Genomic DNA, 13,882 nt, shown 5'->3' on the forward strand with positions numbered 1-13,882 from the left:
ATTTGGCTATCGAAGCTTTTGCAGACTTTGACAAATTATCAATGTAAAACATTAAAAGACAAAAAGAATCATTTTTAAAAGATTGTTCACGCATTCCATTCGGGTCCGCTTCACCCTCTGGTATTAACACTCAATCTACACTGGAAGACAAAACTAGATGATTGCTCTATTACAGTCAGCTGATTAAAATGAGAGAGATCTATTTTTTTCCATTGCAACACATCGCTTGCCTTGAGTGTGGTTTGGATGAACATCTCTTTTTGCCCTAAATTACAAAAAACATGAATGCTTGAAAGTAATCTAAAGTAAAATGGCATTAAAGTAATCCACTATGAACATCTAACCTAATGCGATGGGTAATGTTGCTGCATTGCTGATGTCAAAGCATTCATGTTTGTCTCAATACTTGACAGTTTAACACAGAGGTTTGGCTCAACACACACCATGTACCCAGTAGTCCACCGGTTGCCTTGGCAACCTGTTCCCTTGATTATTATTTTATAAAATTGTTCAAAAAGTCCACCCTATTGCTCATGAGTCAGAATGCTGTATATTTTTTAAGATGTTTGTGATGTGCTATTTTTTTCCACATCTTACAAACCCAACCGACCGCTTATCAGCTCTGTATTGTTTTTATCATTTTATTTGCTTATTCCGTTTTCTCTGCCTGAATTATGGATGTTCTCTACAACAGCACAATTTTATAATGCAGCAGCTGCAAGCTGTTGTATGTAGCTAACCTAAATTACATCATCACTCATTGACCAGTCCAGCTTGGTCTTATTTCTCTCTTTGTTGTTTGCATTTTAAAGTAATTTGGTCAAAGTGAGAAATGGGAGGTAGAAGATTCTGAGGATCTTGGAGGTTTGCAATAATGCAGTTTTGTTTGTTTATATCAGAGTTTTGTGCATGAATTTTAAATGCTTAGTTTCATACTCTTGACTGTTTGCAGCCTTCCCATCCTATGCTAACTTATTCTTAGTGTTCAGATTTTAACCTAGTTTTTTATCTTAGTAAGTCGACTTTGTATCTTGTTATTTAAAATGTTATTTCGTCATAGTATTTCATTTTTTCAACTTTGTAAGTCGAAATAACGAAAGCTTGATTTCATGTGCTGTTACGTTCCAAAACATGTCAGACCATAATTCGTAACACAACGAAAGTACGCGTTGCATGCATTTCTACAGTGAGTTTTCTATTTCAAGTCCGCCACTGTAAAAAATAAAAAGTTCTGTAAACTTAAAGGCAACCAGCTGCAAAGCATTTTTGAGTTTATTCAACTTCAGGCAAATTAGTTGTACCAACTTAACATTTCAAGTAGGAATATAAGTTCCATGAACTCAATACAAAAAGTTCAGGAAACTCAAAAATATCAGTGATTTAATAAGTTATATACTTGCATTTTTAAGTACAGCTGTCCATAATTTTCAGTATTCTTGAAAATAATATCAAAAAGACATGTATTATTAAGTAGATCTACATTTCAACATAAGATGCAACAACATGAAGTTCATAGTGCTTCCAACAGATTTGACCCAGGAATTTTCAAGACCTTTCCATGACTTTAACAAATGTTTATGACTACTGGATAACATCCTTAAAGATGTGTCAAAATCACAGTTTTTAAATTCCCTGATAATATTATGCCACAAATGGCCTCCTTTGGACTGAGCATCAGTGATCAAACTGAGCATGCTCCAAAGCCTATCTTCAAAAGTTCTATCTTCACCACCAAACTTAACATTGCATGTGCCCACTGTTTAGAAATGTAAATTGCTCTGATTTAAATGGAATAAAATTTGACTTGACTTTTTTTTTTTTATGTAATCTTATCTTTTTTTACATTTAGTTCAATCAACTTGTAAAATTGAGTTTATCTGACAAAATTGAAGTTGGATTTTTATTTTTTATTTATTTTTTATTTTTTTACAGTTTTACTGTCATGGCGGATCAACAGTTTAAAAGTTTAAAGAAAGTATTGCTGAACAAGTAAGGAAAAGTCAATATATTTATAGCAACGTACCTGAATAACCACATATCCAGTTTAATGGGATACTCTTTGGTAGCTTTATCACCCCCTTGAGTACTGAGGGATGTTACCACCACAGTAACTCCAGAATGCACGTTCAACCAGCCCGCATTTTGACAATACAATGGCTAAGCGTTCGCATCTGTGAACGTTTACTTGCGTAAAGTATGTTTCTGGCCTTCATGTCTCTTTATTTCAACTTACTGAGTCGACTTTATTTCGGTGTATTAAGTCGAATTTGTGATGTATTTATTAAATATTATGATTATGTATAATACCAACAATAACCATCAAATAAGCTTGAATTTAGTCTGTCTTGAATGCTTAACTTCACAGTGCTCTGTGTCTGCTTGCAGTCTTCCCATCTTGTGATAAATTCTGTCAGTGTTCAAATTGAGCAATGCCTTTCAGAGTTCCAGTAGAGCAATACTGCATCTTTCCAGAAGATGATTACATTCAAATTCACACAATGCTTTCAATGTCTGAGTTTCCGACCACCTGTACTTTTGTAGTATGAAAGGGTGAATTGGATAGTACACTTGATTAAATATTGCCATGGCCTGTTTTGGTGGAATAGAGTCAGTATTTTTGAAACTGTGTCAGACGTTGGGTTTGACCTACTTGCTAAAGTCAATCTCAGCTTGGTGTGCTCATTTTTCTGTCTTGTCGGTCTTAAGATGGATCGGTAGGGGCTAAACTTCTGCTCAGCTCCTGTCTTTATCAACAATTAAATATTTAGCTTGCATGCCTGTAAATAAGCTATGTTTTTGTGGTAAAGGCATATACATATAAAATAAATCAAGCTTTTTGATGGTAAATTCAAAGCTTGAGTATTTGCCATCTTGCCATTTTGCTTTTATTGTGTTGTGTTTTTATAGGATGGATGCACTGATGTGCGTGGTGGAGAAAATTGTTGCTTATTGTTTTGATCTCGTTATTTTGTCTTCTCGACTTTACGTCATATCGTTTACTTAGTAAGTTGTTGTTATTATAATAATCATCATTATAAAAAGGAAAAGTATTTCATAATTTGAATCAATGGAACTGGTTTTCTGCATTAATTGCTCATAAAATGTGATCTCATCTTCATTAAAGTCACAAGTATAGACAAAGCACAATGTGCTGAAGCTAACAACACACAAACAATTATAATCTTTCATGTCTTTATTGAACACATCCCATTAAACATTCACAGTGCTGTGGAAAAAGTAAGTGAATCCCTAGGCTAAAGATGACAAAAAAAGCTAATTGGAGCCAGGAGTTGGCAAACCTGGCATCCAATTAATGAACTAGATTGGAGGTGTGGGTTAGAGCTACTTTGACTTATAAAAATCACTCCAACATTTTGAGTTTGCTATAAACAAGAAGCATCTGCTGATGCGGACCATGCCTTGCAAAAAAGAGATCTCAGAAGACCTACGATCAAGAATTGTTGTTCTGCATAAAGCTGGAAAGGGTTACAAAGTTATCTCGAAGAGCTTAGATATTCATCTGTCCACAGTTAGACAAATTGTCTATAAACGGAGACGATTTAGTACTGTGGCTACTCTCCCTAGAAGTGGCCGTCCAGCCAAGATGACTCAAAGGGTACACCGCAGAATGCTCAATGAGGTAAAAAAAAATGTGATAAGATTCATGGATTGACTGTCTCAGATGGAAGGCCACTGAGATTCGCCACCACGAGGATTTAGAGCGCATTGGGCATGCCAAATTGGGGAGAAAAGGGGAGAAAATGTGTGTATATGTGTGTTTGTGTGTGTGTGTGTGTGTGTCTATATATATATATATATATATATATATATATATATATATATATATATATATATATATATATATATATATATATATATATTAGATAGATAGATTAGTATATAGTAAGTTATCTTGACTTATTAGATCAACTTAAAATCAATCCTGTTTTTTATATATATATATATATATATATATATATATATATATATATATATTGATTTATCAATAAATCTTGTATTTGTTGATTATGAGCTGCTCTGTAAAAAATGTATATTGTCATGGAGTCATCATCTCAAGTTTTCTATATCAATCCTAGTAAAATAATAATAATAAAGTCTTGATATAAAGTAAAAAAAATAAATTCCTGACCACAAGGTACAAAGTAATTTGGCTGTCCACACTTAAAGCCAAAATGCTGCGAATTGACAGTTTATCAGACCATATGATGTCTAATGTACAGCTATGTAAAAAAAAAAAATTGACCAATGACAGTTCCCTGGCTATTCAACACTCCACAAACATAGAAAACAAGCTACCAATAAAATGTTCTTTTGCTTGTTGCGTGGCATTTGGTTTGGACAAAAACTCAGATTAACATGGAAGAAATAGCTTTTAGCGCTTGCCGCTTTATTGCATCATGCCTGGTAAGGAAACGCTGTTACCTTGAAGAAACAGTTTTGCCACCATATTTTAAGCTAGCAATTTGTGGCTTTCTCATCTCATTGTCTCACTGATACCAGTAATGAGCTGCCAAATTAAAAAGTGTGATTTAAAAGGTGAACATTGTGACATGTTGCCCATATTCCCCAGTGTTTCCCACGGCCTGCTTTAGTCTCCCTGTCTCCCTGCTGCCTCCTGCCTGCTCCCTCTCTGCCTGCCTCTGACCTGCTTCCCACCTGCTGCTTCTGAATGGATGCATGATGGGTCAGCACCCTGATTCAACAAAGAGTTTCTACAATGCACTCTGCACTGCTCTGTGTGCAAACTGACATCTGAGCAAAGTGTCTGCTGTGTTTCACATGTGCAAGGGAGGTGATGAAGTGCGGGGGAGTTTCAGACACTTGTGTGAAGTTTGAATGGCTTTTGGTGTGTGGATAAATTAAGGTTTTCATCAAGTCAATGATCAAAACTGACTTGAGAATTCAAGAACTGATGATTTCTCTCACCTCCTATAATTTAATTTAATAGCCTCTAATTAGGGCTGGGTGTTTTAATCTAAAATATCTATTTCAGCCTTTTGATGATATTCAATAAATATAACCTGATAGTTATGTAATTGTTCTCAAATGGATTGAGATTTTTTTGTTTGTTTTAGTTTTCCAGTTATAGGAACAATCATTTTGACCACACAGCCATTTGCTGCCTGGTAGATATGTTAAAGGGATAGTTCACCCAAAAATGAAAATTCTGTCATCATTTACTCACCCCCATGCCATCCCAGATGTGTATGACTTTCTTTCATCTGCAGAACACAAATGAAGATTTTTAGAAGAATATCTCAGCTCTGTTGGTCCTTTCAATACAAGTGAATGGTGACTAGAACTTTGAAGGTCCAAAAAGCATATAAAGGCAACATAAAAGTAATCCATATGACTCCAGTGGTTAAATCCACATATTTAAAAGCGAAATGATAGGTGTGGGTGAGAAACAGATCAATATTAAAGTCCTTTTTTACTAAAAAAAATTTCCTCCCTGCCCAGTAGGTGGTGATAAGCATGACTAATGCGAATCGGCAAAAACAAAAGCTGAAGAATGTAGAAGTGAAAGTGGAGATTTACAGTTAAAAAGGACATGAATGTTGATCTGTTTCTCACCCACACCTATAATATCACTTCTGAAGACATGGATTAAACCACTGGACTTGTAAGGATTACTTTTATGCAAAGTTCTGGCCACCATTCACTTACATTGTAGGGACCTACAGAGCTGAAATATTCTTCTAAAAATCTTCATTTGTGTTCAGCAGAAGAAAAGTCATACACATCTGGGATCACATGGAGGTGAGTAAATGATGAGAGAATTTTCATTTTTGGGTGAACTCCCTTTAAGTGCAAGAGTTGCACCTAAGCTACATATTTTTACTTAATAAAATAAACCAAGAATGGCAATATTTATACATATATAAAAATTAAACCAAGAATGTCATGCGTGAGTATTTTTCAGTGATGAGGCAAACAAATCTTTGAAATTGAACTTATAATTTTTAAATGGACAGTTCAAAAGGTCTGATTTAAGGAAATGAAAAATATTTCCAAGCTGTTTCACCATTTTTGCTTCTGAGGGTTCAATCAGAGATGCTATTAAATTAACATTTCTCTCTTAGTGCACTCATACTCGTAATAACTCAGGGAGTGTGTGCGAAACTATACCACCGGTACAGACTTTAGGAAACTTAACTTATTAATACCAGTTAAAATAAGTATGAAAATCACAGCAATATTCACATCCCACAAAATCATTGTGAATATACTATATTCTATAAATATTCAATATAGTGCCCAGCCTTACCTCTAACTTTACAAACCTGCCCATTTCTCGGCACAGCAGAAAATTACAACTGTATAGAACTGAATGAATTGCAGGTATTGTAACTGAATGTTCTAAACTGAATTTTCTCTACAGCTAACTTCTCACATGACCATGACTACTGCGTGTGTGTCTCTGCTTTGCGGCCAGGATATATGTATGGTACAGATGTTCGTCCTTGCACAACCACCAGTACAAAACTGCTGGCTCACCTGTTATTCCTCAAAAGCAGAGCTTACATTTTCTAACCAGTGAGCTACAGCTCTTCCTTCATTCGACAAACACCCTGCACTCTATAGAGCTCAAAAGTGGCCGTGTTTTTATCGGCCTGGATTCCAGAAATATCTTGAATATTTATGTTCTCCATAACAATTTAAAAAACATCTTCAATCAAGAGTTCTAAGCCATTAACCAAACCAACCAGCTCTGAAATGAACCTTTGATTTGAAGCAGAATAGTATTTTGAAAGCTTGGTCCACTTTGCAACTTTGGCCCAGGTATTAAGATGCTTTTTGGGTGATACCTGGTCATAATATGTGTCTCTTTTGACTGCTTGTGTTCAGATTTCAAGGGGAGGGTCTCTGATTTTATGGTGACATACAGTCACTACATCAGTGTGTTACTGCATGATAATAAAGGGGAAAAAGAAAGCGTGAAAACAATTGGCACACCGTTTCTCCCAATTATACTTGCATGTAATTTAAACGTGACATTTAGAGTAGAATTCTCTGTTATTTTAGTGTAGTACCTGTATTAACTGAGCTTCAGATGTGCATGCTTCTCATCTGTGTCCCTGCATGTTGAAATGAGGAACACTGAAGAAGTTTAGTGAAGATTTTGTGCACGTATATGTATGCGTTTTTTTTAAATATATATTTTTTTATATACATTTTCCATCCAGACTGCTATTTCCCTTTAAAGCCGCATGTAACTGGCAAAGTTGAAACTCTTGTTTTTGTGCAGCAGTTTATTATCGGCGCTTCACTGCTATTTGAACGCATAACAGCTTTCCAGATCTAACGGACTGTGGGCAGTCCGTCAGCATGCCCTTTGGGCTGAGGCAAAACTGTACTTATTTCACTAAGAATTTGGTATTTAAACACTTTTTTACAGACGGACTGGTGGGTCTGTATTGAAAGGCTTGTTATCTCTAAAAATGTATTTTGCAATGGAGACTTTGAAAGCCTTTTTACTTCCGGAACCCTACTTTTGAGCTCTTTTGTCAGTCAGTATTTGGTTTGGTGTAAAAATCATTTTTTATATTCATTTTGTTCGAATGGAAGCTTGGACTGCAGCATCTGCCTTTGAGGAAGGTGACAACCATCACTGGTAAAATCAGGGTTAATATTCACTGTTGGTTATATCACCGTTTATCATGCAGGAACTTCAAACTGCAATAGGATTTCACCTTTTCAAAAGTCTTTATCTCCTGTGCATTAAAAATCACTCTTCTCCAAACTCTCTCATTCTATTTGGTGATTTCCAGATCAGATCAATCTTTTCTACACTGAAATTGCTGTTGTTTTCATTGTCCTTCACCTTCCCAGTACACCACCATGCCAAGCATCTCCCTCATGGCATCTTTAAAATGTTAGTTCATCCAAAAATAAAACAAAAATTTGTAATTATTTACTCACTCTCATGTCGTTCCAAACCGGTATGACTTTCTTTTTTTTTAATGAAAATCGCGATCTGTCTTTTCAGTGCAATGGTAGGTGATAGTGACTCGCATTAAAGATTAAAAAAGGATGCAAAAGGGGGGGCCTGGGTAGATCAGCGAGTAAAGACTCTGACTACCATCCCTGGAGTCGCGAGTTTGAATCCAGGGTGTGCTGAGTGACTCCAGCCAGGTCTCCTAAGCAACCAAATTGGCCCGGTTGTTAGGGAGGGTAGAGTCACATGGCATAACCTCCTTGTGGTTGCTATAATGTGGTTCTCGCTCTCGGTGGGGTGCATGGTGAGTTGTGAGTGGATGCCGCGGAGAATAGCGTGAAGCCTCCTTTATGCGCTGTGTCTCTGGGGTAACGTGCTCAACAAGCCCCGTGATAAAATGCACGGATTGACTGTCTCAGACGCAGAAGCAACTGAGATTCGTCCTCCGCCACCCGGATTGAGGCAAGTCACTACGCCACCACGAGGACCTAGAGCACATTGGGAATTGGGCATTCCAAATTGGGGAGAAAAAAAAAGGATGCAAAAGTATCAAAGTAGTCCATGTGACTCATGCATCATATTCCAAGTCTTCTCAAGGCATACAGCAGGTTTTGAGTCACTTTTCATTGAAAATCTTGACGTCCATTGCTTGTTCATGAGTGCATGAAAGAAGCTTGTTCACTGATTGAAGTTTTTCCAACAAAACCTATCGTATGCCTTCAGAAGACTTGGAATATGATGCACAAGCCACATAGACTATTTTTGTGACACTTTTGGTTCATTTTCAGAGCTTTAAAGTGAGTCATTATCCACTGCCTTTGCATTAACAAGACCGGGATATTGATCAAAACTTTTTGTATTCTGCAAAAAAATGTATTTGGAACAACATCAGGGTGGAGAAATTACAACTGTGAACTTTTCCTTTAACAAACCCTTGAGCTCCTGTTGAAAACTCTTGCAGACCAACAGATGGGTGGTTTGACTGTGTTGGTCTGTAACTGTAAATGTGCTCTACAGGGGGCTGCAGTTTTGTGCTGACACAGAGTAATTTTTCCCCTTCATGCTAAGTGTGTGGGTGCGTTGGTGTTCAGGAGGGGGGGAGGGGGTGTTGCCACTGCATTCTAAGGTGCTGTGGAGGTGATGGGGTGCGCTAATGAATTTCTGCCCTCTGTGCCAAATGCTGATGCTCCCAGCATGCTCAGGGGCCTTTTCTGCTTGTTTGTGGGCAGCACAAGAGGAATTAAATAATAGTTTTTTTCTGGGCTTGCTGAGAAGTACAATAGTTTGATGTGCTTTGCTTTACCTCAGGAGCAGGCTGGCTATTTCACCCCAAATCTCTTAGTACGGCTCAACCCTGAAAGATACTCTGTTCCTTAAAGCCTGGCCCTGAGCTTTGCCCTGTAACCTGTGCCCTCATACCTAGTATAAACCCACTGTCCCCTGTTAGTTCACCCGAAGAAGGGTAAGTTCACCAAGAAATAAAAATTATCATATTCTCACACTCTCATGTTGTTTGTATGACTTAAAAAATGACAAAAAAACAACCATAAAATGTTTTGTGCTATATTCCAAGTCTTCTATAATTTATAATTTAATTATAATTATATTTATTTATCACACATTATACATTTGCACATATACAGTGAAATTCTTTTTTTCACATATCCCAGCTAAGCTGGGGTCAGAGCGCAGGGTCAGCCATGATACGGCGCCCCTGTCTAAATATATCTATATCTAAAGCCATATGATAGCGGTGTTTGGGGAATAGATGGAAATGTAAGTTGTTATTTGCTGAAAATCTTGCCCCCTGCTACGTCTCTCAAATGTCATCCATGTATATTCAGATGTGGTGTCACACGCTAAGTTTGATATCACTGAGGCTAAATAGCATTTATTATCATTTGTCACGTAACCACAAATGACATGAATATGCAGAAGTGTGAATGAGAATTTAATGCTCCGGCAGAGGAAAAGATCATCTGTGAATGACGACTGAAATTTCAACCTGTTCCACACACAAAGCAGTTGTGTGGCTTCAAAAAAAGAGCTGTGAGAACTTTCTTGTTTCATGAAAAAAAAGTAAGTCATGCGGGTTTAGAACAACATGAAGGTGATTCACTGATGATATAATTTTCATTTTTGGGTGTCCTTTTCCTTGAAGTAATTTGTAGAAATATTTCACACATTCTCAGAACACAATTTTCCTTTCTCTATGTTGAAATGCCAAACCTTCTTACTCAAAGGCATTTCAATAAGCCTACTTGCTCTTTAGGTAAAGATCCCATCCCTGAATTTGTCAGTCCAGCAAATGTGTCCAACACTGTGTCCATTGGAGGAGGATATTACTCAATTCTTCTTGGGATCTCTGTGTTGATTCGTGGATCATCGTTGACATTGGGTCACTCTGATTTGAATGAAGGGTGTCTGTAATTTGATGTATGTGTCAAAGGATGAGGTAAGTTTTGTTGAACGTTTGTAATTGTGTGGTATGTTTTTTTTCCTAATTAGAGCAAAGTCAGGATAGCGTTGCTATCATGTCGGACTCCAGCTCCTTACAGGATGTCTTCATGGACCCCACCAGCTCACAGGACAGCAGCCACAAGGTGGATTCTGGAAAGTGTAGTATTTTTCCAGAAGAAGCAAATGCCATTGGAAAAGAGAAACAGGCGAGAGCAGAGGACACAGGTTATATTCTCAATTCTTTTTGACCGCATAGATGCACTGCAAGTGAAAGGTTTGGGAGCAAAATTTGTGAAGTATGGAGTAAATTATTGTTCTGATACTTTTGATGACATTATTTTCATGGCATGCACCCCCCCGCACATAAAAAATAAATTAAAAATAAATAAATAAATACTTAATGTAAAAACAAACAATTCTCAAATTTTGTTAAAAATTTATGAAATTATATATAATTATTTTTTTTATGAAAAAATATTGTAATGCAATGATTAAAATCAAGTCAAAGGTAAAACGCAGTACTAATATATATATATATACACACACACACACTGGCGGCCAAATGTTTGGAATAATGAACAGATTTTGCTCTTATGGAAAGAAATTGATACTTTTATTTACCAAAGTGGCATTCAGCTGATCACAATGTATAGTCAGGACATTAATAACGTGAAAATGTACTATTACAATTTGAAAAATATTTTCAGAACTTCTTAAACTACTTCAAAGAGTTCTCATCAAAACATCCTCCACGTGCAACAATGACAGCTTTGCAGATCCTTGGCATTCTAGCTGTCAGTTTGTCCAGATACTCGGGTGACATTTCACCCCACGCTTCCTGTAGCACTTGTCATAAATGTGGCTGTCTTGTCGGGCACTTCTCACGCACCTTACAGTCTAGCTGATCCCACAAAAGCTCAATGGGGTTAAGATCCATAACACTCTTTTCCAATTATCTGTTGTCCAATGTCTGTGTTTCTTTGCCCACTCTAACCTTTTCTTTTTCTTTTTCTGTTTCAAAAGTGGCTTTTTCTTTGCAATTCTTCCCATAAGGCCTGCACCCCTGAGTCTTCTATTTACTGTTGTACATGAAACTGGTGTTGAGCGGGTAGAATTCAATGACGCTGTCAGCTGAGGACATGTGAGGTGTCTATTTCTCAAACTAGAGACTCTGATGTACTTATCCTCTTGTTTAGTTGTACATCTGGCCTTCCGCATCTCTTTCTGTCCTTGTTAGAGCCAGTTGTCCTTTGTCTTTGAAGACTGTAGTGTACACCTTTGTATGAAATCTTCAGTTTTCTGGCAATTTCAAGCATTGTATAGCCTTCATTCCTCCAAACAATGATTGACTGACGAGTTTCTAGAAAAAGCTGTTTCTTTTTTGCCATTTTTGAACTAATATTGACCTTAAGACATGCCAGTCTATTGCATACTGTGGCAACTCAAAAACAAACACAAAGACAATGTTAAGCTTCATTTAATGAACAAAATAGCTTTCAACTGTGTTTGATATAATGACAAGTGATTTTCTAGTACCAAATGATCAATTCAGCATGATTACTCAAGGATAAGGTGTTGGAGTGATGTCTGCTGGAAATGGGGTCTGTCTAGATTTGATCAAAAATGACTTTTTTCAAATAGTGATGGTGCTGTTTTTTATATCAGTAATGTCCTGACTATACTTTGTGATCAGTTGAATGCCACTTTAGTGAATTAAAGTACCAATTTCCTTCTGAAACAGCAAAATCTCTACATTATTATATTAACTTTTGGCTGCCTGTGTGTGTGTGTGTGTGTGTATATATATATATATATATATATATATATATATATATAAGTATAAATACTACCGTCAACAGTTTAGGGTCAGTTAATCATTCTTTATTATTTTTATTTATTTATTTATTTTTTCACATTTTAGAATAATAGTAAAGTCATCAAAACTATGGAATAACATAAATGGAACTATGGGAATTATGTTGTGACTAAAAAAAATCCAAAATAAATAAAAACTGTTATATTTTAGCATCTTCAAAGTAGTCACCCTTTGCCCAGAATTTGTAGACATGTACTCTTGACATTTTCTCAACCAACTTCTTGAGGTATCACCCTGGGATGCTTTTTAAACAGTATTGAAGGTGTTCCAATCTGTGCTGGGCACTTTTGGCTGCTTTTCCTTATGCGGTCCAAGACATCCATTTAAAAAAGTTTTTTTTATTATTTTTTATTATAACATTTTAGTTTTGTAATGTAATAAATTAATATGTTGGCACAATTACATTTTTGTCTACAAAACTAATTTCAAATGTTTAAGCATACACCTTCAGACCAAAAGATCAAAGTGACCCAAACTTTTGAATGTGTGTGTGTGTGTGTGTGTATGTGTGTATGTATGTATGTATGTATATATACACTATATTGCCAAAAGTATTCGCTCACCCATCCAAATAATTGAATTCAGGTGTTCCAATCACTTCCATGGCCACAGGTGTATAAAATGAAGCACCTAGGCATGCAGACTGCTTCTACAAACATTTGTGAAAGAATGGGCCGCTCTCAGGAGCTAAGTGAATTCCAGCGTGGTACTGTGATAGGATGCCACCTGTGCAACAAGTCCAGTCGTGAAATTTCCTCGCTACTAAATATTCCACAGTCAACTCTCAGTGGTATTATAACAAAGTGGAAGCGATTGGGAATGACAGCGACTCAGCCATGAAGTGGTAGACCACGTAAAATGACAGAGCGGGGTCAGCGGATGCTGAGGCGCATAGTGCGCAGAGGTCGCCAACTTTCTGCAGAGTCAATCGCTACAGACCTCCAAAGTTCATGTGGCCTTCAGATTAGCTCAAGAACAGTGCGTAGAGAGCTTCATGGGATGGGTTTCCATGGCCGAGCAGCTGCATCCAAGCCATACATCACCAAGTGCAATGCAAAGCGTCGGATGCAGTGGTGTAAAGCACACCGCCACTGGACTCTAGAGCAGTGGAGACGCGTTCTCTGGAGTGACGAATCACGCTTCTCCATCTGGCAATCTGATGGACGAGTCTGGGTTTGGCGGTTGCCAGGAGAACGGTACTTGTCTGACTGCATTGCGCCAACTGTGAAGTTTGGTGGAGGGGGGATTATGGTGTGGGGTTGTTTTTCAGGAGCTGGGCTTGGCCCCTTAGTTCCAGTGAAAGGTACTCTGAACGCTTCAGCATACCAAGAGATTTTGGACAATTCCATGCTCCCAACTTTGTGGGAACAGTTTGGGGATGGCCCCTTCCTGTTCCAATATGACTGCGCACCAGTGCACAAAGCAAGGTCCATAAAGACATGGATGAGCGAGTTTGGTGTGGAAGAACTTGACTGGCCTGCACAGAGTCCTGACTTCAACCCGATAGAGCACCTTTGGGATGAATTAGAGCGAAGACTGCGAGCCAGGCCTTCTCGTCCAACATCAGTGTCTGACCTCACAAATGC

At 37.4% G+C, this 13,882-nt stretch overlaps 1 protein-coding gene across 3 annotated transcripts in view; it reads left to right on the forward strand.

Moving 5' to 3' along the window:
• cabin1 (calcineurin binding protein 1) overlaps nucleotides 1-13,882 on the forward strand; it is a 134,826-nt gene that overhangs the window by 53,647 nt on the left and 67,297 nt on the right. For all 3 annotated transcript variants that reach the window (XM_051654169.1, XM_051654171.1, XM_051654170.1), the window contains one exon: nucleotides 10,469-10,645. In XM_051654169.1, coding sequence (XP_051510129.1) covers nucleotides 10,469-10,645 — 177 coding nt within the window. The remainder of the gene's footprint in view (nucleotides 1-10,468; nucleotides 10,646-13,882) is intronic.

Source organism: Myxocyprinus asiaticus, chromosome 24, assembly GCF_019703515.2.
Source record: "Myxocyprinus asiaticus isolate MX2 ecotype Aquarium Trade chromosome 24, UBuf_Myxa_2, whole genome shotgun sequence".
In the NCBI taxonomy this organism is placed as follows: domain Eukaryota; kingdom Metazoa; phylum Chordata; class Actinopteri; order Cypriniformes; family Catostomidae; genus Myxocyprinus; species Myxocyprinus asiaticus.